Source organism: Homalodisca vitripennis, chromosome 2 (genome assembly GCF_021130785.1).
Source record: "Homalodisca vitripennis isolate AUS2020 chromosome 2, UT_GWSS_2.1, whole genome shotgun sequence".
In the NCBI taxonomy this organism is placed as follows: domain Eukaryota; kingdom Metazoa; phylum Arthropoda; class Insecta; order Hemiptera; family Cicadellidae; genus Homalodisca; species Homalodisca vitripennis.
The window spans coordinates 150,883,267-150,908,882 of record NC_060208.1 but is presented as its reverse complement, the minus strand read 5'-3'; the positions used below and the strand labels follow the sequence as shown (position 1 = coordinate 150,908,882).

At 31.9% G+C, this 25,616-nt stretch overlaps 1 protein-coding gene across 2 annotated transcripts; it reads right to left on the bottom strand.

Moving 5' to 3' along the window:
• Positions 1 to 684: 684 nt before the first annotated feature.
• Positions 685 to 25,583, bottom strand: LOC124354900 (putative glycerol kinase 5). Of its 2 annotated transcripts, XM_046805697.1 has the most exons (11): positions 25,169 to 25,583; positions 17,046 to 17,139; positions 16,360 to 16,529; positions 15,462 to 15,551; positions 10,214 to 10,531; positions 7,501 to 7,627; positions 5,875 to 5,979; positions 5,640 to 5,734; positions 5,236 to 5,399; positions 3,420 to 3,553; positions 685 to 2,598 (listed from the first exon to the last, which is right to left on the bottom strand). In XM_046805697.1, the coding sequence occupies exons 1-11, from the start codon at positions 25,277 to 25,279 to the stop codon at positions 2,456 to 2,458; spliced, it is 1,551 nt and encodes a 516-aa protein (XP_046661653.1). In that variant the 5' UTR covers positions 25,280 to 25,583; the 3' UTR covers positions 685 to 2,455. The 2 variants fall into 2 exon arrangements, with proteins under 2 accessions (XP_046661653.1, XP_046661654.1); XM_046805698.1 differs by lacking the exon at positions 25,169 to 25,583 and having other exon boundaries at positions 17,042 to 17,139.
• Positions 25,584 to 25,616: the final 33 nt, after the last annotated feature.

Below are 25,616 nucleotides of genomic sequence, written 5' to 3'. Positions count from 1 at the left end.
AGTTTTGCTTACAGTTTACTTCGATTGCAGGGGTGCATCATGAGTTCTTGCCACAAGGTAGAACGGTGAATAAGGAATATTACCTGCAAGTTATGCGCAATTTGCACGAAGCAATCTGCCAAAAACACCTGAATTTGTGGAAAAACAGAAATTGGCTTTTGCACCACGATAACGCCCCTGCTCACACATCGCTGCTTGTACGCGACTTCTTGGCCAAAACCAAAACAATAATGATACTGCAGCCACCGTATTCCCCAGATCTGGCCCCCTGTGACTTTTTCTTGTTGCCAAAACTGAAGAGGCCCATTAAAGACAACGCTACGCCACGATTGACGAGATAGACACAGCATCGAAGGAGGAGCTGAACAAGATACAAAAATTGATTTTTTGAAGTATTTCGAAGATTGGAAAAAACGTTGGCACAAGTATATAATATCCCAGGGGGATTACTTTGAAGGGGACAAAATAGATATTCACGAATAAATAAATAAATAATTTTTAAAAATACACAAAATTCGCGATACTTTTTGAACACACCTCCTATTATTATAACCAATAATGGTTCTACATATATAGTCTATATAAAGCTGAAAATTATAAATGTTGAACAGAGTGTAAAGGACAATTAAGGTGTATCCTTAAATATCTCCAATACATTTGTAATAGTAAGGTAAGAACAGAAAAAACAGTGTAAAAGTTTATTTATATATAAATATAATAAAACGCATAAAAATAACAACAATAATATCTAATAACAGTTCTTAAGTCTCATATCACCGCAAAATTATACATTTTCATATCAGTGCAAAATCATACATTTTGATTTTTAACTAACGGTAATTATTTATTTTTTGTAAAATATTTGATATGTATAGTTTAACAATGAATCAAATATAAAAAATAAAAGAAATAATGGCCTTATTTCAATAAACACTAATTCATAAATGCTTAATACAATAATGTATTTTTTTAAGAACTAATGGTAATAAACCAATTATATAAACGTTGTAGATGTTTATTTGAAACAATTAATACTAATACTCAAATATATGTTTATATTAAAATAATATTTATTAAACTGGAAAGAAAAGATTAATTTTATCTTAAAACGATAAGTAACAAAATATAACAACAATACCTACTAAAGTACTAAGGGCAAGATAACCAGCATAAATACTGTGACCTACAAAACTACAAAGGAGGGAATGTTCTGAAACATATTAAACACTGTAGACACATATGGTCAATGCATTTCAATCTGCCATTTTAACTAAGTTTTACTATGACATTTAAAGTAATTTTATTAACTAATATAAATATAAAACAAAGATACAAAAAACTTGCCATGAAATGTCCAATATTGAAGAAATTAAAATGTTACATTATATGAACTAATCTTAATTAGGTTTGATATTATACACATCTCTATAAAGTTCCTGAAATACAATCCATTATTTGGATGAATATTCAGAAAAAATATTATACTTTAATGTGTATGTGTGCGTTTACATATATTTAGTACTCTCTAACAATTTTGATTTTGAGTACTAGGAGTTCACAATAAAGAAAAATTGATTATACAGTGTGCTATTGTTATGAACAAACATTTTCAAGCATACACACACTTCACTCTAAAGTACATTAGCAACTCAAGTAAATGTAAATGAAAGAGAGATCTTGACAGACAAAATCACAAAGTATAAAGCGTAAAGATATCCATAACCAGGACGCATAGATTACTGCTGGTGACCAAGAGATTGGTGCAGACATTGACTATTTATAAGTTTTATTAGTGAAAGTGTACATATTTCAAATATGTCATAAATAATGTTTCCAACAGTCAAATTCCTATTACTTTAAAAAATAATATCTTTTTAATTTTTCATTAATAACATTTTTTGAATTTTTAATGAAAATCAGAGAAAGTTTGTTCAACTAGGTAGTAGTAAAATGCAATGGAAACAATTAAAGAACTAATGTAGATAATTAAACTTACAGAATGTATTAGTTAGAAGATAAACTTACAGAATGTATTAGTTAGAAGATAAATTTACAGAATGTATTAGTTAAAAGACTCTCCTAACTACTCTTGATTTTAAAACTTTAACTAATAATATAACATGGAGTTGAATTAAAAATTGGTTCTTATTTAAAGAGTAACCTTGTAAGATAAACTGAGCAAGGTAGTAAGCTATTATATCAAGGCACAATTACATACTAATTAACATGAAAATTCCTATTATAAAACGTAATGTAACAGTGGCAGTCAGGTTTATGCTGTAAAATGCATGTTGAATTTTAGTAAAACTGTTTTCAGAATACAATACAATTATCAATTAAGTAGATTTAATCTAACCAAAATGCTATTGGAAGTAAAATTTTCACATTGCAATACTTGCAATTAAAATATTTTACTGAAATGCTTTATATGAGATATATAGATCAAAGCTCTATATTAGCTATACCAATGTAGAAACCTATCCAGTGCTCTTGTCCATTCGTTCAGTTTCTCTTCTGCTTTTTCATTCTTATCTTTTGGCATGAAACTCACATCAACTTTCCTCAACTTCATTACTTCTTCTTTGTCTTTCCAGACACCTAAAACATAATACTTTAATTAATTTTTAAATAGTGCTTTTATTCACCACATTGTCCTGTTGGTCAAGGCTCTATGCCACACTAGACGTCCAACAGCAGAGCTCACGTGATATGAATGTAACAGGACTTTTATTGAAAATAGCCTACAAGATATCAGTAACACTTTGCGTAAATAAATTGTTGTTTAAACCTCTAAAATGACAAATTAAAATTTTAGAATACGCATAAAAAAGTTAGTTGAGGATTCTGATGACATTTTATATAGAGTATCCCATATGTAGGCAGCCACACTCCAATTATTCCAAAGGTAAGAAAGTTAGTTGAGGATTCTGATGACATTTTATATAGAGTATCCCATATGTAGGCAGCCACACTCCAATTATTCCAAAGGTAAAAAAGTCATGTGAACATATGGTCTATCTCGCTCAGTTTTCCAATTATCTGTCTGTATGTGATTTTTACAACCAAAACACTTAATATCTCAGGAGTTACTTATAATAAAACCATGAATATTGGTCTTGATAGTTAACATATTACATTAGGTCTCATTTCTAAACAACACTGCTTTTTAAAATGGAGGCTATTTTTAGTTTTTAAAGCTAAAAATGTCAAATACCTTAAATTTTAGTAAAACCTATAAAAGACAAAAATGTTGAAGAATTTAATCCTACAAATGATGATATAAAGGTTTTTAAGACTGTACAACTATTAACTGAGAAATTGAAATTTTTATCAAATAAAAACTTGCTTATTATTAATAAGACATTTAAAACAAACAATACTGTACAGTCAGGGACAAACACAAAGAATAACTTACTGACCTGCACTGATGCCGGCTAGGTAGGCAGCTCCTACAGCAGACATCTCAACACTATCAGCCCTCTCTATCTGGGACCCTGTCAGGTCTGCTGTCATCTGCAGGATCAAATCATTGGACGACACCCCTCCATCCACTCTGCAACCAATCATTCAGGTACAAACATTATTTACAAATTCATATATAGATACAAATGTGTTAACCCTTCAATGCACTATTTAATTTCTGTTGCCTACTCCCTATCTAGTTCACTTAATTGGCCATTTATTGATTTTTCAATGACAGGTCTAGAAGGAAAGTCAATAAGCTGAAAAGCCAACTATGAGGACGAGTTTGGGGTATCTGGGAGTACAGTAAAACCCCGGTAAACTGAAGTAAAGGGAGAACAGCCAATTCAGATAACCAGTTTTTCGATTTATCCAATTACACCTAAAACCGACCTCTTAGAACGGGTGTGTAGGGGTAAATGAATTACGAACAAATGATTTCTGTAAGTTATACCTTAGAAATAGTGGCAGGAGTAAGGAAAATGACTAATAGCAGCGTCAGTTGGGAAGAGTGAATCATCTCTAGGATACCTCATTTTCCCAGCCAGTCGCTACAGTGATGTGTCAAGCACGCATTCATTCTTCTGCCCAAAGCTAGAATACATAGCAGATAGCTGTCCTTCACAATCATATATAAGTAAAGAAATGCACTCCAAGCACAAATAATTTACTCCTGAACCCATTCGGAACAGTAAAGTTGAATAACGATAGAGATGACTTTTACAATCTGCATATGAATAAAAACCAGGAACAGTGAGAGCCACAGATGATTCCACCCACATTATAACATGGACAATGTCACAAGGCATATTTTTGGGCATGAACAGACCGATCCAATCATATCAATTTTTTCGGGAATACTTTACCAAGCACAAAATTGAAAAAGACAACACTTGAACAATTGAACATTTTAAAAAAGTGAATAAAGGAGTACGACACCTTCAAGTGTTGCTGAGGTTTTAAAGAAGCCTTTATTATACCATGTCAGTATACAAAAAAATGTTTTCACCCACCTTCTTTAATCCCAATTCTACCTTGCAGTCAACACCAAGATAACTTTATTCCTTGAATGAAGAAAGAGGACATTTTGCAAATGAACACCTTTAAGGTGAACGTGAGAGCAGTTACGGAGCTAAGAAATGATGTAACTTAGTGCCGAATAAAATGTGGGTATCTATTATAGACATGATTGTTTCAATAAAATAAGAGATGCAAGAACTGTATTCTACTTTATGGAGGTAGGTGCAAACAGAGGGATATTAGTAGTTTTAGAACCTCCTCACATATCACTGTAACCAAGAGGAAGGGCGAACAATGGCTTCGAGGCACCAGTAATCCTACTAAAAACAGAAAGGTATGGTTGGCCAACAAATGGACCTCGTACTTTCATCACTTTTACAGAACAAATTTTCCAATCTTGGGTCATGTTATCAAGCATTCCTCCCGCAGTTCTGCTAAAACATTTTCTGTTAAATAGTATTTGACTCATCTATACTCTCATGGTGATGAAAAAATAGACCATCTCTGTTGAGGTGTCAACATCCTGTTTTGAGATCTTTTAATACACTTTCCCACCTTTACAATTTCTGACACAGGCAACACAAAGAGATTTGAGTGCTGCTCTCAATAATACAATAATCAAAAAATCAATAATCAAATCAATATACAAAATAAGTGTTTAACATTTCCAGATCAATTTGGGATATTTTAAAATATTTTACTGTTAGACTCAATCTTTCCAGTCATCCTAATGTAACAGTAACATTATATTACCTGACAAGAGAGCAGGGATAATTGATTTCCTGTTTCAGCAGTTGGTAGACTTGTGCTATTCGGAATGCGATACTCTCCAGTACAGCTCTTACCAGATGTGCAGGCCGGGTTGTAGGTTTTAAACCGATGAAACCGGCTGCTGCCCGACTGTCGTTTACTGGAGCCTGTTTCAACATATTTTTCCCTCATTATTTCTAGGAAAGTTAAGAAAAACTTGTGTAAAACCTTTTTATAATAACAATTTTATACAAGAGACAAAATTAGGAAAGTATGAAAAACGAATTGTGGGTTCCTAAGGAAGTAAACTGTAAATAAGCTATTTCTTATTCACATAAATAAATTCAACGCAACAAACTCATATAATATAGTTAAAGTTATTTAGTTATTAGCAGTTATTTGTCTACCTGAATCCCAGAAAAAGACGGTATAAACATGACTCCATCAGTGTGAGATACCGAGGCCGCAATCTTGGACGTCTCATCTGGACTACTGGCTAAACCTACAACATACCAATATCTTTACTACATTGATATAACACGCAATAGTAAATTTGTCCATGTTATTATTCACCTTAATAAACTGTAAACTCGTAAATTTATTGGAAAAAGTGTTTAGTGAAATTTAAGTACTATCACTTACCCATATCTTGCAGCCAGTTTATGAGAGTGGCTGTGTCCGATGAGCTACCTTCTGCCATATAGACCAGTTCGTCAGCCACCCTCCAGCCCACCAGAGGGTACAAACCTAACAACACATAATCAGACTCAGAAAATCAGCATTTTCATATTAACCCTCTAAGTGGCAAGCGACGTCTGAGACGTTCTATTTACGCCGCCGTGACGTGGCAAGCGACGTCTTAGAAGTCGCTTCACATTGCCGTTTATTGCTAGGCAACCGATAATTATTTTTACGCCTAGTTTGCACAGTTGCGTTCACCACTAAATTTCAAATACATTTCATATAGTATCATCAAAATCACGATGAAATAATCAATGGTACTAACTGAAATAATCCTAAGTTTTCTCCCGCGGTCTGTGGCAAAACTAGCTGAGTAGGCCTACGTGACTGTTTCGTTTCTCTTGGCTTGTACATATAGCTATATATTTTCTTTATTATTATAACATTGTCTATCTTTTTGGTTTTTAATAAATTTGGCATTGTTTTTACGATCTTGCGTTAGTTTGTTTATTCACTGTTTCCTGGTACCAAATTTCATTTTCAAGTTTGATCACAAACAAAAAACTAAAAATAATAATTTACTGTAATAAACTGATCTGGTAGATCTGTAAAAAAAACTCTTTCTCTTCAAAGTAAAATATAGTATGCACAAATTCTACAGCATTTAGGTTGTTTTTTTTACCAGTTTCAACAAAATAACTTTTTTGCTATTTTGCAAAAAAAAATTATTTTTTTAAATTTTTTTAAATTTATTTTTTTATAATTTTTAAACTTTTTTCTTTGTTATTTGTAGGTAATTATTGTTTCTACCTTTTGTATATAATGGATTTTCTGTAACTATGTGTTTGTTATTTTTTACAAAGTGTCAAAGTTACAATTTTAGTTTGGTCAATAAAAAATTTGTTGGTTTTTCACATGATAAGTCCAATTCAGGTTTCAAGAAATCATTTTATTTTGTCATAATATGAAAATTCAACTCTTTCCGAAGAATTCAGTATGCAACATGACTAGGTTAGAGTAAAAAATATATTTTTGGTGAATTAAAAAAAAATACTCTTCAAAGTGGCCAAAAAGAGCTTGCCACTGTGGAAGTTTAGCATCGCCACTTCTAGGGTTAAACGTAATTCCCCAAATATTTCAACGTAATACCATTAATAAACTAAATTTATACTAGAATTTTGATACAACATTTCCCAGTGTTCTGTGTTCAGTTTTTTATTGAAAATTGTAATTGCACTTTATAATAACCAAATTTCTAATACAATTTTCCAAAGATGTCCATCTAAATGATACACTATAATACCTTCAAATAAACCAAAATATACTTTATTATTAACAGAGTTAGATAAAGCTTTTTGTAAGTATTTCTAGAAAACAATCTAAAGCCACTCCAAGAATAAAAAAATCTTAAAAATTTAAAAACTTTGTTTTCTAATTTTAATTAAATTTGTTTTGTTTTCATTTAGTTTTTGCAGAAAACAAAAATTCAATACAACAAGACATTTTCCTGTATGGGTATCTAACCAATGGTATTTAACTGATCACCATGCTGTACAACCATATAATGATGGTTGTACATAAATCTACCTGATATGGAAGCATGAGGTTGTCTGCCTGTGTTGACATTAAGGAAGGTCCCAGTGCCGAGAGTCACCTTGGTGTCACCTTCTGAGAAACAGCAGGAGCCGAATAGAGAGGCAGATTGGTCTGCTATCTGTGCAATATGTCACTTAAGCCATTCATTAATAAAAACATAATTTAATTGCTCTTGCAGTGTTACACCTAACTATCATTTTCATGTCTTATAGATAGAATTAGTTTAAGTGTGTTATGTAGTAAAAATAAAATACCAATACTGATCCCAATTATTTGTTAATATTAATTACTTTTAAATCTTACAAACTGAAATATGGAATTAATTACTTATTTATAATAATTATATATTTCATATTTAAGCGTGCAAGATTTAAAAGTAATTAATATAAACAAATAATAGGGATATATATTTATTTATTGGTCAAACCTAAATTACCAATGACAAAAATGAATGAAAAACCAATTTAAAAAATCACATTCACATAACAACCCAGACGTTTGGTTTGTAAAATGTTACCAAATTTGTCAAAATTCACTAGTAGCAAAACAAGTAAGGCATATTGTATCATTGGCAACTTTTTTCGTAAATCTGATTTGACAAATTCAATGTAGAAAATGTCCTGCAGTTTATATTTGCTCAACTACAAATACCTTGAGGACAAGAATGAAAGATCACAGATTCAGTTTTAAGCACCCAGTCTTAAAGAAAACTGTCATCACTCATGGTCTAAATCACAATGACACTTTCGAAAACACATATTCTGTCAAACCTATTCAGCAAGTGCATCAAAATTCAAACCCAATCTATCTGAAAACACTAGGACAAGCACACCAATTGGTTTTAAAGATCTAAATTCGACAGGACTAACTTGGCCAAAAAAGCATAAATTTCAAACAACATCTGGAAGAAATATTTTACAACAGCCTTGGAGCAACTAACATTTTGACTATTAATAGGCATCAGCTGTAAAAAATATTACATCAGTTATAAAAAAATTATGACACCAAATATTTTGAAATTTTTATAGCAATTCCAACAGTACTTTTTCCAACAATATCAGTCAACACATAAGCGAGCACGACCACTTTAAAGATAATATGTATGCACAAGCTAGGAGCAACAAACAAATGATACCTCTCAACTGTGATATTTTTGGTGCTCCCATATTCTGTTTTGGTTTTTGTTTGGTTACATTTAGTTTGGAAAAAGATTTGAGAAAAAATATATTGAGCAAACATTAGGTAAAAGGTTAGTGTCTAATGAAAAATTATCAATTCCAAGAAAATCTTTTAAGTAATTTTGAGTGGACTAAACTTTGAGCTGGATGATGTTGATATAGTGTTCAGTCTTTTTCTGGGCACTCTGTTGCCATTGTTTAATCACCACTGTCCCTGGATTATAATCAATAACATCACAGCTATATGAGTGATCTGAATGTCTCCATACCGTCCCCCCTCCCACTCCAATGCTAAACTGCCTCCTCCTTCCAGTGTGTATCTTTAGCCACATGCATGTATGTCACCATGCATCTGTCAAAGTAAATCTGTACAACCTAAGTTATTCAAAGTTTTTTTTTATCATATAAGACGATTATGTTTGGTTTATTGTTTGTCACAGTACATTAATAGAGTACTCTAACCCTTCCAGATGGTTTATCGGCTCCTATCCATCATCAAAAAACATCAACAGTGACAGATCTTAAAGTTTTATCAGTCACACAAACATTTCGTTATATGGTAAGATCTGCCAGAATTTTGGAACTATTTTCGACTAGGACTACATAAAACATGTTATTCACCAGTTATTGATCTTTTACAGCTGTTTCCTATTGAAAGTTAATGATAGTCCTGGTACTGTATTACCATCCTATAAGTAGTTATTGTAGCCGTTTGAGTGTACTTATTGGCATGATATATATTTTTTTGTCTACAGTGATTATTCAGTATTCATTTGATGTAGTTTATTGTTTAATAAATGGTTAAAAAACGTAAAAAGACTGGTAACATTGAAAGTAAAGCTTTGTGCAATAAAGCGGTTGGGTGTGGGAGAGGCGATATAGAAGGTTGCTACTGCTGAGATGGAAAAAACTCCATTAATATACATCTGTGACTATTGTTTTACAATTTAGTAATGAAAAACCTATACTGACCCAACTCTTATGACATCATTAATAAGTTATCAAGATTATTTAGTTCCAATGTTGGAAAACGAAGTAAGGAACTATACCTTAAATAACGACTAGGATATATTTCTTGTCTGTTACATAGGCCAATCTTGGTTTGATATGTTTCGTTATTTCTGGAGTGAGCACTCTGCATTGCACAGTTTACATATTAAAAAGCTGGTTGAAATTTTAATTTTGAAGTAAGAAGAATGTCTGAACAAGAAGATTAAAGTTTTTTAGTTTAGTCACTAATTTAATTTATATATTACTGAACCAAAGGAAGTTGTCAACTGAGTTATTTAAAAAAATGTAACTCTATAATACCAATTTTCAAACGACTTAATTACATAAATGAATCAGATATGATTAAGTAATGTTTGGGATACCTTGGGGTTACAACAAATGCAATGGTATGAATCTATCTCAAGATTGATTTCACAAATTTCCTACTTAATTGCACGCATTGGAGTGAGTTGTAATATAAAGATTCTACAACGGAAAAAGTATGCATTAGAAAGTAAGAGAGGAAGATGTCTCACCGAACATCTGATGGGCACAGGGTGGCCGAACAGGTGTGGAGCTGTCAGTCCAAAGTGATCACCTCCCGAATCACAAACGTGAGGCAACATGCTGGCCGGGATGTGGTACATGCGCAGCAGTAGGTCAACATATTGCAGTGTGAACGGGTCAAACAGTCCCGACGCACTAGCACATGACGCATCTGTCACATGCAACTTGCCACCGGTGAGTCGGTACAGAAGCCAGCTGTCCAGCATGCCATAAACCGCCATGCCGTTCTGTGCCGCCCATCGCACCTCTGGAACATGCTGCAACACCCACTCCAGTCGGCATACTATCTGCAGAACAAATTTCAATTGGAAAAAATTTCAATTAGAAGACATGTTTTTAGTAAGTCTGTAATTATGTATTTGAATGTTTATTCAAGCTAATAGATTGTACGCATTTTAGACGACTGAATCCTGTTCAGTCTTTTTTTAAATAAATAATAAAAATTCTTTGTATGTTGTACACACACATAGGTATTGAAAATGTCATTAAAAGCAACATTTTACTGTTTTGTCAAGAACAATACAATTAACTAGATCATACACAGACCATAATTAAGAAATACAAGTAACAAATATGGTCTTAAAATTATTGGAGGAATAAGAAATATTCACAATGTGAACACAAAAGACAACTTAAAGACTTACATAACTTATAAAGCACTAAACAATACAACAAACAAAATGGTGTACAAATATCTTCAATTAGTGAAAATAGTCTTAAATATACCCTAACTATTCCCAAATATTACATTAATTTTAGACTATTACACTCTTAAGATGGCCAAACAACTATTAACAATGCGAACAAATATATCTAACAGCAATAAAATATAAATAATTAATAATATAGATAACAAATATTATGTTACTGTATATTATGTTAATAAAAACAGTAATTTAATAACCAGCTAGAAACATTGATGGAGTGACTTGATTAAAAGCTAACAATTTTACAATTGGAAAATCCTCAATATTATAAAAAGGATTTTGTGACTGCCAGATATAAAATGATTTACTACATTTCTGCTCTGAATAAGAAGTAATTGTAGGTTTAAATTTATTGTAAACTTTCAGAGACAAAACTTTATGACTATTATACAATTCAGTTTATACGAATCACAGCAGCACTGTCTTTATTGTTGGTGTTGTAATTATGTGTACGGAAACGGAAATTTACTAGATGAAAATTGTTCAGTGTATACATTGCCAAATCAAAGAGGTACAAATGAATAACAGTCTGAACTTTTAATTGGATGAATAAAGTTTTACAGTGTTCTAAATGGTCTATTTGAGTTATTGTTTTAACTACTTTGTTTTAAGAATTAAAATATCCTTTATTCCACTACATTTGTTACATTTTTTATGAGATTAAGTGTTCGAAGGACCAATAAAATGTCTAATATTAAACTCACACTTCGATAACTGAGCAGATGGAGCCTATATGTTGATTTTCTAAGAAAACTGTTAGTTCAAATGGGGAAAAATAAAAATACGGAATAAGATCAAAGAACATAGTATTAGAAAAAAAGCACACAATTAAATCAAGAATACAGTATGTTAAAATAGTTTTCGTTTCTATTAAAAAATGTCCAAAATAATGTCCGAAATTAATTGAGGCTTTTAAAATCTTGGTTGAGGAGAAAATTGTCTCTAATTACGAAGGACCATAAGAATGATGAAGCACTGTTACCTTGCACCGTCCACTGTCTGATACCTTGACACAAATGAAGTTGGGTTGATTGCAGTTCGACCTGGGTTGCTTCCAAGGAACGTTACACTGTTGGAGTTCTTGTTGATGGATGAAGATTCCACATTCACTAGACACTGTCCTCGGTTCACTCACGAACGCTGATGTTCCACAGGGACAAAGTTACTTTTGGCTCGTTAACAAGATAAAGTCCGGCAAGGGGTTGACGACAATTATTACACTATGAAGTGGCAAGACTTCTAATTGCCATAGAACGGCTCAAAGGTTCACAAAGAACAAGTAAAGGGGGCACGGCCCAAACTAAGTTAAAGCTGGTGTTGACGTACGACCGAGCGATACAGAGTCTGTGCAAGAACTAAAGAAGATGCCTCGGAGGGCTTTTCTCGTCCGCGTCCTGGACGCCTGATTGGTCGACAGAAGTCACCTCATACCACGTGACAGTCGGACCACTATAATTTGGGATGCAGGTGTGTGTGTGTGTGTGTGTGTGTGTGTGTGTGTGTGTGTGTGTGTGTGTGTGTGCAAAGATACATGAAAATAGATTGCTTATAATTAAAATGGTATCAAACAATGGTGGACAAAGAGCAAGTCTAAATAAAATACAATTTTGGTTATTAGTAAAGAACTATATTAATGTGTAAATTTGATTAATTATTATAAATAAATATGAAAACCTAACATTAAGTGATAGAGAGGACTTTATAGCCCTAACTTCACCTCTAATAAAGACATTTCTCATTTCATTTAATTTTCATTGCCCCTGAGTATCAGTACGTACCTGAGAATAGACTGAAAGTAAGCCAAATATGCCTTTCTAATATAACTGACAGGTTATATGAGATTTGAGCTTTTTAAGGCTGCCTCACACCGAACGTCTATCCATCCACTGACGGATTTTATGCCTTGGACGTCCACAGGACACTACTTCACAATGTAAATGTTCATCCAGAGGAAGGATGCATGAATTTGTTAGCATCTAGTCTTTCAGTTGGTTTGCGACCTCTACCAGACACTTAAATAATGGTATTTAGGGTACCTTGGTGTAATAGTTATTTTGTGAGAAATGTAGGCCTACCATGAATATTGCTGCTGACAGTTTCAGGAGTGTTGGTGAAAATACAGTCCTACTGTATTCAGTTAGTAAACTGATTTAGCAGATTTAGAGGGAGACAAAGATAGATTCATGCGGTAATTTAGACTGAGTAAAGAGCAATTAAAAGTAAAGAGGTTTTGACAGTTTGTTCTCGAGGTATTGTGTGGACAGACAGACAGACAGAAATGAAATTTTCCAGCCTCAAATAACAAAGTATAAAACCTTTTTGACAGATATGCAACAATGTGTAAAAATTTAAAGTTCATTCATAGATTACTTTTCAGGTTTTATTGCCAAAAACATACAGAAATTACATTTTTATTTATACTGTATAGATAATAATAAATATTTCTTATCATTGGAAGAAAAGTTACAATGTATTCAGTATCAAAACATACACCAAACCATGTAAAACTAGACAGAACAGATCCTAACTAAGTAAATCAGATACAGTTACTGAACATAGATTAGGGTGTAATCTTTGGTTGTAGTAGTCTGTGCAGGAACAAATTTGGCATGTAATACTGTGTACACATCTAATACTAAGAACACAAAAAAGTAATAAGATTACCAATTAAAATAGTGAAACTTATAACTTTATTCAAATAGTTCAAAATATCATATAATAAAACTAGCAGATAATGTTTAATGACCCATACATTTCTCTACCAATTCTTATGAACACAAAATACAAAATAAATGACAGTTTGGCAGTTTCAAGACCCGTTAACTGACTGATTATTTTCTTAATTAATTGTATACATCCAAAGTTGTGTTTATATCCACAAAAATCTTTAGACGTCACTGCAAATATCACACAAGATAAATCTGCTACAGTAAGTTTCTGATTATAAGGAATGACAAGACAGAATTATCCAAATTTACAACAGGTGACTAGCAAGTGTGCCTCAAGTGCTGATGCATACAAATAAATTGGTTTCAAATTGCAGCATAAAAGCAGCCTACATAATTTAGTGATCAGCCTGGCTATTTATTCAAGAGAAAATTGTGGTAAACAATGAGAACGTAATTTTGCACAACAAATAAAATTTTGTAAACAAATCTTGTGTTCATCAATAAAAAACTCTTACCTAAATGGGCATGATTGATATGTTGAATGCGTTCACATGGAGTTGAAATTTGGTAAGCTACAGTTACCAAATGTTTAATTTAGTTTTACAAGTAGCTGACATGACTAGAACAGATTCCAATGGGAAACACGTCCAATTTCCCAACATTTATAGCTCAAAGAGAGTTTTGAGTGATGTCAAGTTTGAATAACAAGTATACACTAACACTTAATTTTATTATCAAACACAAGATAAAAAGTTGTATAAATAGATTATTTTCTCTACCATTGATTTATCCCTTTATTGCCAAAGTATCTCAGAACAGATCAAGAGGAAGATCTCACTGGTCAGAGAAGCCCGTGGCTTAAAATGCCTCTTAGTATACTTTATACATGCTCTCTGCTTTATTCTACTACCAGAAGTATATTTGAAACATTTTTCACACAGCTTCATTAACAATTGTTTTAATCCAATTCCTTCCAGGTTGTGCACTCAATGACTTTATTGCAGTTCTATAGAGGGTTGTTTTGGAGTCTGATAACAGCACGGGGACAACATTGTCTACCAAAGTCAACATGTTAACTTATAGAATTATAGGAACTATGTGCAACTATATATAGCTGGTATTTTACTGGAAAACATACATAAAGAACTGTCTACTTTTATGTGATTTAACTGTCATAATCTTTATATTTACAAAGCTTCAAAACTGCTACATAAATACCAAAGAACAAATTAATATTTTATTCATGTGAAACTCATAAGCCTGACAATTTTTGTAATATCACCCAAGTTCATAGAGAAATAAAAATGAAAACAAGTATTTTATCATGGCTGGAGTAATTCAGTCCAGTAGCACCATATAGCATGTCGTGAATTTGCCTGGGAAATGATTAACTATTGGACTGAGTGACGTTTGCATGGAAACACACCTCACTTTAGGAGGCATACAAGTTTAAGTAAGAGTTATCCAAACATACTTTACGGACTAAAGTATACCAATGTTATTAAATTTAATGGATTGATAAAAAAAAGTATTTTCTACACTGAAACTGAAACTCAAACCTAAATCTCTGACTTTTGAGGCCAATGGAACAGGTACTTTTTATGAATCCATCTGTATGTGCTTTTCTAAGGCTTTTGCCATGTATACACATTAAATTTGACAACATTATAAATTGTTTATGCTTTTGTTTTTAAAATATGTCAGAGGCTTTAGGAAAGAAAACCACAAAAGCAGATGTATATATGCTTCAGACTATAACATACAAGAAATATTAAGTATTAATACATTCACATTACCACCACATCATTAAGCACTTTGAAAGATATACAACTAAACTTTACCTGCACATTCATAGCCTTCAGATCACTAGCGGCTAGGAACCTCTTCTGTCTGGTCACAGTGTACAGACACTTGGCACCAAACCTCAAACCCTACAACAATCATGAGTTGTCCAACACTACTCTCATTGCTCTGATTGGTTTGTAACGTTTGGGACAAGTATATACTAAAATATACACAGGATGGAAATTTAACTCCTTCCCAGTCTCCACGTTTGAATACATTACATTTAACCCTTTGTGACAATATAAATGTAAAAATGCAGATCTCAAGGTGGTAAGGATTAGTAATAAAACTGTTGTAATAGGTTATGCAATGAACTCTCTTTTTCAAAATTGGGGTAAGGATACAAATTTTTGAAATCAAACTGGTAATATATGTTGTTAGTCTTTTGTTATGTTTCTCCAAAGAATTATAATTCATTATCTTATTTATTGCCAGCTATTGCACTTGTTTAACTAACCAAATTTAATAGACCCATTGCATTGGTTCTACAGAATTTGGTAGATCCAAAATTAAAAATTATTCCTTGCTCCTCATTTACAATAGGAAAATGGTAGTAACTTTTAAAAATGATAAAGAAATAACTTTTTGCGATCAGAGACATAGGTTTGAAAACAAATCACTAAAGAAATGTTTTGAAATGTTTTCTTTATAACAATGTCAGGGAGGGATAGGTAGATGTTGGACGAAGATGAGATGTAGGCAAGAAAGGGAAAGGAATGAGACAGGGATGTCAAGAGATCTAAGAACTACAAAATAGTCCATAAGAGAATACAATTTCTGTTTATATTAGTTTAAGGTTTAAATTAGAGGTCATAACTTTTTTAGTTAGTCCTTTAGGACAGATTCTACAGTGTTCAGGTTCCCAATGATAATTAGGTACACAAGAACACTCACCCACATCATGTACGATGAGTTGTGCTGCCTGACAAGTGAATCTGCTCGCAAGTCCTTCCATGTTATGAAGTTGTGGTAATGTTTTCCTGTTTTCTTGTTCCACGTTATGAACGTACATCGTTGTGTGGAGATCCCCAAACACGTAATATCTCTGGCTTCAATATTTGCATCTGAAATATAAACATTATTTCCAGAAGAACATTCACAGTTTAAATAAGATTACACATGTTTTTAAGATGTTTCCAAATAAAAAAATCATTTTATCATTTGCCAAATGCTATAAGTAAGATATATGCTACAATGATCCAATTCTACACAGGGATATGACATTTTTTAATTTTTTAATAGTAAAATAATCGGCAATCTACTTAGGAATCTGTAAATGAAGTCTATATCTAGTTAAAAAAGAAAAGAAAAGAAAAATAAAATATATATATATAACATATATAAAGCATTAAAATACAGGTTATAAAATATAAGACCAAATCATTTTGGTTTACTTAAGAACTTTTTGAAGCTATGAGGATTGTGTAAAATGAATACACTACTCAGCATTAAATGTAGTAAACAATTAAAATAATTGTTCCTGATGTAGTCAAAACAAGAAATGCTGTAATGACTGATAAAGGAGGAGTTAACATACACAATTCAATATACACAGTATAACAACAGTTACTACTACCTGCCTTTTATGGCCAATTTGATGACATCTAGCACTGTTTCCCATAAATGTTCAGGTTCAATTTCCACATATCCAGGCTGAGGGTACAGCAACGTAACCTGTAAGAGAAGTTACATTTCAGGAAAGAGAAAAAAATTCAAATTGAACAAAATATATTTTCAGAATTGTGTTGAAATAGTGTAGGTTACAAGTACATTTTTTTATTCGGCCAAATAAAGTGCCTTTGAAATCCAGCATACCACAAGAGTAAATTATCATGAGTTATATTCCTTACTCAGCCACAATCCCGTCAATTAACAAAACACTTGGGTAATCACAAAATTTTCAGTTGGAGTAAAACTTATCTATTAAAATTTTGTATAGAACAGAATAGTATCTTTCTTTGTCAACAAATAATAACGTTACATAAAACATCATGACAGAGCTACTATATAAAGTGCAACAATGGTCCAAGTTACATTTGTTTCAAACTCATACGTACATACATAATACACCTTGCATACAGTACTCACATTCAACTTAAAACTTTGCCAGACCAGCTTCGCACAAGTCAAACCATCGGACTGCGAGTTAATGCTATAGGAAGTCTTTCACTTAGTAAAAGACCCTTGACGCCAACAAATTTTTGAGCTGAGCTTTAAATATCAGGAGCTTTTAAGACTCAGAAAGCTATTGACAGAAAACATATACTAATAAAACTTCAACTTTGTGTTTGCCTAAGGTTTTGTATCTGTGGATTTCAATTCCTTCAATTCAGAATAAATCGCATTTCGTCATAGTAAATACTACCGTTTTGAATAAGTGAAAGCAAGGTAATTTCAACAGCTTTATTTGAACCAAAGCTTGTTTAAGTGATTCTCAGCAACATAGTTTTTTAGCAACTTATTCCTTTCAATTTTTTGCAGTCTTAAAATTCTTGTAAATTATGTTTGAATTAAGTTTGAAAAAAAGATACAGGTAGATGAGTCTGAAGTATGCCAAGCAAAACTTAAATTGTGCAGTTTTAAAGTTTCTTTTTTAAAGAAAAATCCCTTTACCTTGATATAAATGTTCACATGGTTATAACAGTTTAAACCTCTAACTAGAATGCAAGTATAACTTTACTTTAGCATTGAGACCTGATTGAGTCAGAGTAGCCTACTGTTTTAACTAAGGGGAATGTCTGTAAGATGTCAGCGTAAAACTTGTAGTAAAGCATGAATAATTTCCATGTTAGTTTAACCCTGTGTTAGTTACATATACAGTATATAATTAAATTACATGAGCTGAGAAATGAAACACCATCTTCTAAGATTATCAGTCGGCACTATATTTTTGTCTAGAACACTTTTCCTCAGCTTAATAGATAAAAATAGAGTTTAATAAATCCTTAAGTACAGTGAAGGGCTCTTGTTAATGTTTTGAACTGCTTTTTCTGAGTCATATCACTACTATTATACATTAGTAATTTTATCATTTCATACTGTTTGAAAAACATTTGCTCCAATTGTTCAACTAATTAACATTAGTATTTCATTCACCAATATGGTTAAAAATATCTTTTATAATTAAATACATGACCATTTAAATGTACAACCTTATTTTATAACATTAATTGGATAATGTTGCACTTTCTCAACATAAAAATATTGTTGTCATTAATGTTTTGTCTATTTTACACATCATATTTCAACGTTTAATACTGATCTCTATTGTTAATTCATGCCTTGACTTTAGGACATGCACAAAATGATTTTAAAAGTTTACAGTTTTTTGTTAATTTGTGAACTAGCATATCATTAAATGTAATTTATCTTGATATATGCTATGAGTAACAGCTGAAATGAAAAGGCAAATTCATTACAGAAGTAGCCTACAAGTGCCAATTTTATCTATGGTAACAAAATAAGTTGTTCCCACACTGCTTACATTTTTTAACCATGAACATACTTTTGTTTATAAAACAATAGAACACTTTACATATTCTGATAAAATTATATGTAGTCTTGATAAATTTGGAAAATTTTGGCTGTTTTGAAGGTTTCATTTCACTACTAAAGCATTCTTTGTCCAGTTTATTTTTAATAATTATATTTTATTCCTCTCAAAACTTGTAAAAAAAGTATCTTCTTGATTTGTGGTAAAAATGTTACAATATTAAACTGTAGTTTATATCTGTGAAAAATCATATATAACACATGTTGGTTGGTAATAATTAAACATATTATTAAAAAGCTTATTCAAAAAGGATTCTAATTACCCAAAAAGGCATGCTACTACTGGAAGTTTGAACTGTCACCTCGAGGGTTGAACAACAATGCGTAGAACTAATGTAGTACTATGTTATTGTGTGTCGAGTGGTGTATGCTGTACCAAAATAATATGTAAGGACATATACAATAAACATTATACAGCTCTACAGCAGACCAGGTGTCTAAAATGGCATTCTGATCCATATTTACATGATGTTTTCTCAATTTTTAAACTTTTTCCAATTACCAATAAGCTCTGCATTATTTCAAGGAAGTTGTAAGATTTTCTAAAACCGTAAATAAAGTAAAAAAATTCAAAAAGGTCATTAAATTTATAACATTTATTCCTGAATCAACAGTTTTAGAGATATAGCTGTACCAAATAATATCACAACCACATCAAAATAATCATAGTAAACTAAGCTTTGGGGAAGCAAAGTATTCCCATTTACACAGATTACTGAGTTATATGGCATTTAAATCAGTGCTTTTTATTATTCAGAGGCCACTATTTTTGGGAGTCTTTCTCATTAAGGACCTAAAAACCTACATTATTAGAATGAAGAGACTTTACTTGAGTTACAGTGAAAATTACATACCCTAATGACCAATTAAGGATCAAGTTATTTTTTAAAAGTGCACGCGGCCCAGTTGGTATGAATTATTGACTGATAGTCAACAAAGTCTAACACTCATAGAGGCTAAAAAAAATTGATTTCTGTCTGCACAATATCTCGAAAACGAACTGGCCTAATTATACACTTGTGCATGTCACTCCATAGGATTTGGCTGAGCTTTAGCAAATATTTTTACATTGATCTAATGGGTAACTAAGTTGGCAATGAGAAAATTGCAGAATAAATAAATTTGTAAACAAACTTAGTACACTCATAAAAGAGTTTAACATATCACATTAGCTTAACTATTCAAAACACATACGACGTCTATTTATGGTAACTTTGTGTGATACTTTTATTATTATTTAAACACTAATATGAAATCCAATTTAACGAACAAAAAATGTGACTTTATAATGTGGAAAGATATCTTGAGAAAGATTTTTATCTGTAGACTTCAAATTTTCCATCTAAATTCATTTCTACACAGACAAGAACAGGTTCTTTGATGTTGCATGTCCAATCACTCAGCAGGCTGACACAATTTATCTTTTGTTTGCCAGGGGATGTAAAACTTTCTTTGGCATATGATTGTATATTGTTCTATCTGATAATAATGAAATGAATTTGCATTGAATCTTACCGAAGCCTGTTACGCGAAATGTGGTGTGGCGTACTCTTATTTTGTTTATAGAGCACCCAAACTACAATGGAGTGAAGTGCCCATCACTTACAGTCTTCACTCAAACTTACTTGTAATCTGAAGAATACTTTGGTTTTAAATAAATTACTTGTGCCTAATCAAGAATGCTAATATCTTCATGGAGATGTAAGAAAATTACCAAATCAGGCAATACTAGTGGTCTGGGCACTACATGAGAGATGCAATAGGGCTAAAGTATAATAAGCATCCAACACTCAAGTGATTGATATCAAATTATCTGTTAGAACGATTTAAATGCTATCAGACATGGTTACCTTGTTAAGCAATTGTAAGTACTACATACATTGCTTATAAACAAAGTTGTATTATTTTCTATAATCTAATATGTATATTTTTTTATTTTGACATATAAAATTTTTGGCTTCACTACAATACAATCTTCAAAGTCTAAAACGTAATTCAGTTCCACATTATTGTTCCAAAGCAATTGAACCAATGTTAAATCATGTGTATGTTAAATGAGTAGTGGCAGAAAATACTGTTGTTTATCAATACCTATTACAAAATAACATGTTGAGTTATTACATTCCAGTAGCCTGGTAACATGTTACCCGCTGATCCAATTTCAGTAATTACTTATAGATATTCATAATTAATCATTGCCAGCTGATTAACAATATAGATGAAAATTAATTTAATTCAGTAAAGAAAAATAATTTTTGTATGAGTAGTGACATACAAAATGTTCTGGCGATAAACATGAGGTTTTTGTGTAATTATGCTTTATTAAATATTGGACAATGTTTCAAATGGTTACTAATTAATGAACTTCTTCCTTTAAACCCGAATTAATTGTCCTGTTTGTGGCAAGATGATAAAAATTAGAGTTAGAGGTGAAAATTAGGTATTGTTTTGTTGCAAGAAAAATTATATAAAACAGGAGATAACAAAAAACGCTGTAGCGTTTTTTAAGCTACATTGGTTTATTTTTTTAAATTAAAACTTAAATTAAATGAAAATTTTGGGAAAGAATTATTGGGATTTAATTTATTTCCCAAGGCCATAAATGTAATATATTTTCACGCACAAAGTAATGTAGTGTTTTTAAAGCTACAAACGCACTTCATAACACTTTTCAAACACTCTAAATTTGGTTTAATGAATATATTGACAAATGTACTATTTCAGTTAGAATCAGACAAATTATGACTTTTTAGTTAACAAATTTAGTTTTAACGGAGTCAGTGCATGCTCAATACAATTACAGATTGGCTATAATTTTGTAGAGAGTTTTCTTTTGTTTTTTTTTAGATGATAAATTTCAAAGTGAAGAATTTTTCGGTGATAAAGGAGTTGTAGTAGAAATTGATGATGCTACAATCGGAAAAGAAACTATAACTGTGGGAGATTAGTAGAGTGTACATGAGTGATAGGAATGATAAAAACAAATATAGACATTTCCAAAAGGTAAAGAAGAGGTGGTAGGTTCTTTTTGGAGATTTGCTCACAAAATAAATGGAATGCCGACTCACTTATCCCATTGCTTCTAAAACATGTAAAACCAGGAATAATGATCGTAACAGATTTGTGGAAAGTGTATTTTGCCCTGAATACTAACTGGTTATGACCATTTTACCTTAAACCATAGTACAAATTTTGTTGATCCAAAAACTCATGCAAACACGCACAATACAATTTAGAGAATACAATTGGAGATTTACTAAGAAATCATTAAAAACAGGTCTCAGGAGTGACTGCATTGCTGATTGCCTAGCAGAATATATGTAACGAAGAGAAGAAATGATAATTGGTGGTGATCCAATCCAGCATTTTTTAAATGCAGTCAGACACGTTTGCCCTGCAAAGTAACAATTGTAAGTACTACGTAAGTAAAGTTGTGTTATTTTCTGTAACTGAAAATGTATGATATTTCTTTTACATATAATAATATAGCTCACTATAATACAATCTTAAAAGTATCACATAATTCAGTTTGACATTATTATTCCAAATTAATTCAGAATCTTTAATGTTGTCAAGTACAGTTTACAGTGTAATAGACAGAGTCAGTTTTTACTAATTGAAACAAAGTTAAATCATATTCATGGTATTTGAGTAATGACTAACAGAGACGGGAAATAGGGAAATACTATTGTTTGTAAATACATATTACAAAACATGATGAGTTAATAAATTCCAGTACCTGTTACCGTTGTAGCATAATAGTATAAAAATATTTAACTTAATTCACTACAATATAACATGGACTGATAAATTTAAAAACAGGTTAATTCAAATTTTATTATACAACACAATTATTGGGTACCACAAAGTCCTTATCTACTAGGCTATTTGTTATTAGGCTATAAGTACGTATTATAAATATATAAAGTTAAAAATAACCTTAACAAGCGCACACATGATCTGAGCTTGAATTTGGATACTATCTTGAGAGATATTGTTTCAGTAGAAGTGTGTGGTGGCACTGAAGGAGCCACCGAAGCTCACAATGATGGCCAGGGACATTTCTGATCGGTATTTTCCCGACCTCAAATTAGTCCCACATCATCAAACTTCTTTGATATCAGATCATATTGTACAATTTAGGATTGGTATACTACTAGTAACATATTTATGATAACCTAATCTAAACCTACTTATATTGTATAATAACATTTCATAGTGTAATACTTCCAATCCTAGCCTCATTGCTTGCACGAAATTAAACTGGTTACCAAATAACCCAAAACGGGTAGGGTACGATAAGCGGACCAGGTTTTTTGATATAGAAGAATATAATCATCGATACCTAATATTCGCATCTCAAATCTAGACTATCAATCGATATAAAAGTATCTATAGTCCTCAATAGTAATCATATGTTTTAAATTTAAATATGAATCTAATATTTACAGTGATCAAACAAATTATTATAACCAAAATTATGAAAACTGAAGACGACCATATTTGCTCCTCTCACAGTTACAGTTGTTTCTTTCCCACAAATTTCACATAGTGGGTTTTCCAGTACCAAAATGTTGAAGCCACTAAAACATGTCTTATCATCTTTCAAAGCAATGTCGTATAGTTTTCTAAAATTGACTGCCATTTTTAATAATAAATGTTACTTATATGTAAAATTGAAAGGTACTTTGGGATTATACCGACCACACCCAGACATGAATCGTTATTTCACATTTCGTTTCTACTGATTACTAGATTAGCGTAGAGAACAATATTTCGTCAATATAAAACAGGAATTGTCTTATCGCAAACACCTCCCCATCCTCAGACAGAGGTCAAAGTCGAGCGTCTAGTAGATAACGTGATTGCAGAGTCTCGCCGCCCGTTCAGCTGGTGCATCGCTTTGTTGTACTTCCGTGTTTTACCTCTACATTTCTCCAAACACAAAAATTCAACAAAAACAAACATTTACCAAACTAAACTTTTTATTAAAAAAAACACTCAAAACTTGTTTTTATTCTTGATCACATTCCGCCACCCAAAATGCGAGTGCCTCCGGCCATCAGCGCGGGCTTCGGCAGCACCTTCGGTGCTGCCCCGCGCTGATGTCGACGAAAGAAAAACATCCCTCGAGATAGTACCTATCAGTAAAATATCAAATTCTAGAGGGGCTAATCAGAAATATAAATTGAATTGTAATGGAAAGGCAATGATGTACCGTGCAAATCACGTGATGCCGCGCGGCCTGCCGTAATCAGGATTCTCGAGAAAGATAAGATAACAGCGACAACAATACCGATCACAATACCTGGAAATGCTTGTAAGTTTGTAATTTTGTAATTGAAGAGTTGTTTTTTCGTTCTATCATGTTTGTTTCTATAAATTTCTATTTTTGTGTTCTTCATACTGGTGTGGTCGGTATAATCCCAAAGTACCAATTGAAATATTACCGTACGTGTATTATTTGAAAGTGTTTACAGCTGTTGATATAGGTTTTTGAAGTTAATTGTTCAAAATAATTAATCAGTACCAATTGATTATATTGATGGTTGTGATTAAGTAATATCGTTTGCCAATTTTGATATAAAAAACCGGGTCCACTTATCGTACCCTACCCCCCAAAACCAAAAAATCGTTATGATCATACTAAATCATTCAGCCTGGCTGTTACTGAAATAATAACCTAGTAATAGGTTACCATTTAATTACCTGTTACTAAGACTAATACTGCAAATATGTAATAGCAGCAAGTGCAGTGGTAATGCATGTTTTATTTGTGTCAGACATGGTTACCATTCAAAATAGTAAAAAGTAAGTAAGTGTTATACGGTTTTGTTTGTTATATTTTATAAATACACATAACCTAGATTGTTTTTCCTCACTATAACATTAATACTTTTTATACTGTATTTGAAACACAACATATTGAAAATACAAGATAATTTGGCTTAAGCAGTTGCAGTAATGATTCTTTACTCATGAGAATCAGATGATTCAATTTTATCGATCACTCGAGTGTTGGACGCTTACTATACCGCAGCCTGCAATGGGTTGAATTGGTAAAAAAGAGAAGAATGTTGAAAATAATACAAGCATAAAACCATGTAATCTAGCCTAGTCCTAATTTAACCTCAATAATATGTATACATACTGGTTTGGTTGATGACCCTACATGGTTTCCACGGTCATTTATGATGATACAACGAACCGTTGACGTTCCAATATCAAGAGTTGCGACGTATTGGTTTGGTTTATCAGACATTTGAAACTCGATGACAGCTTAAAACTGACAATGTAACAATAACAAAAACTATTCTGAGCTGTCACCTTGGAATAGTGAAATAACTATGTGTGAGAAGAATTTTGCAGAACTTTCACTATAACCTACTTCATTATACAATCTAAATAAATTCATAATTGACTGCCATAATCATAATCATACTGTAAAATGAACACGTATACAAAGTGAAACCCTCCAGAACTTGTATTTTGAAAGGTTATCATTTTCATTATCACAAACCGATAAAGGAAAACAACAACAAATAAACGGATCTGGCAATGTCATTCACAGGTTATATTGCTGTATACACAAAACAATT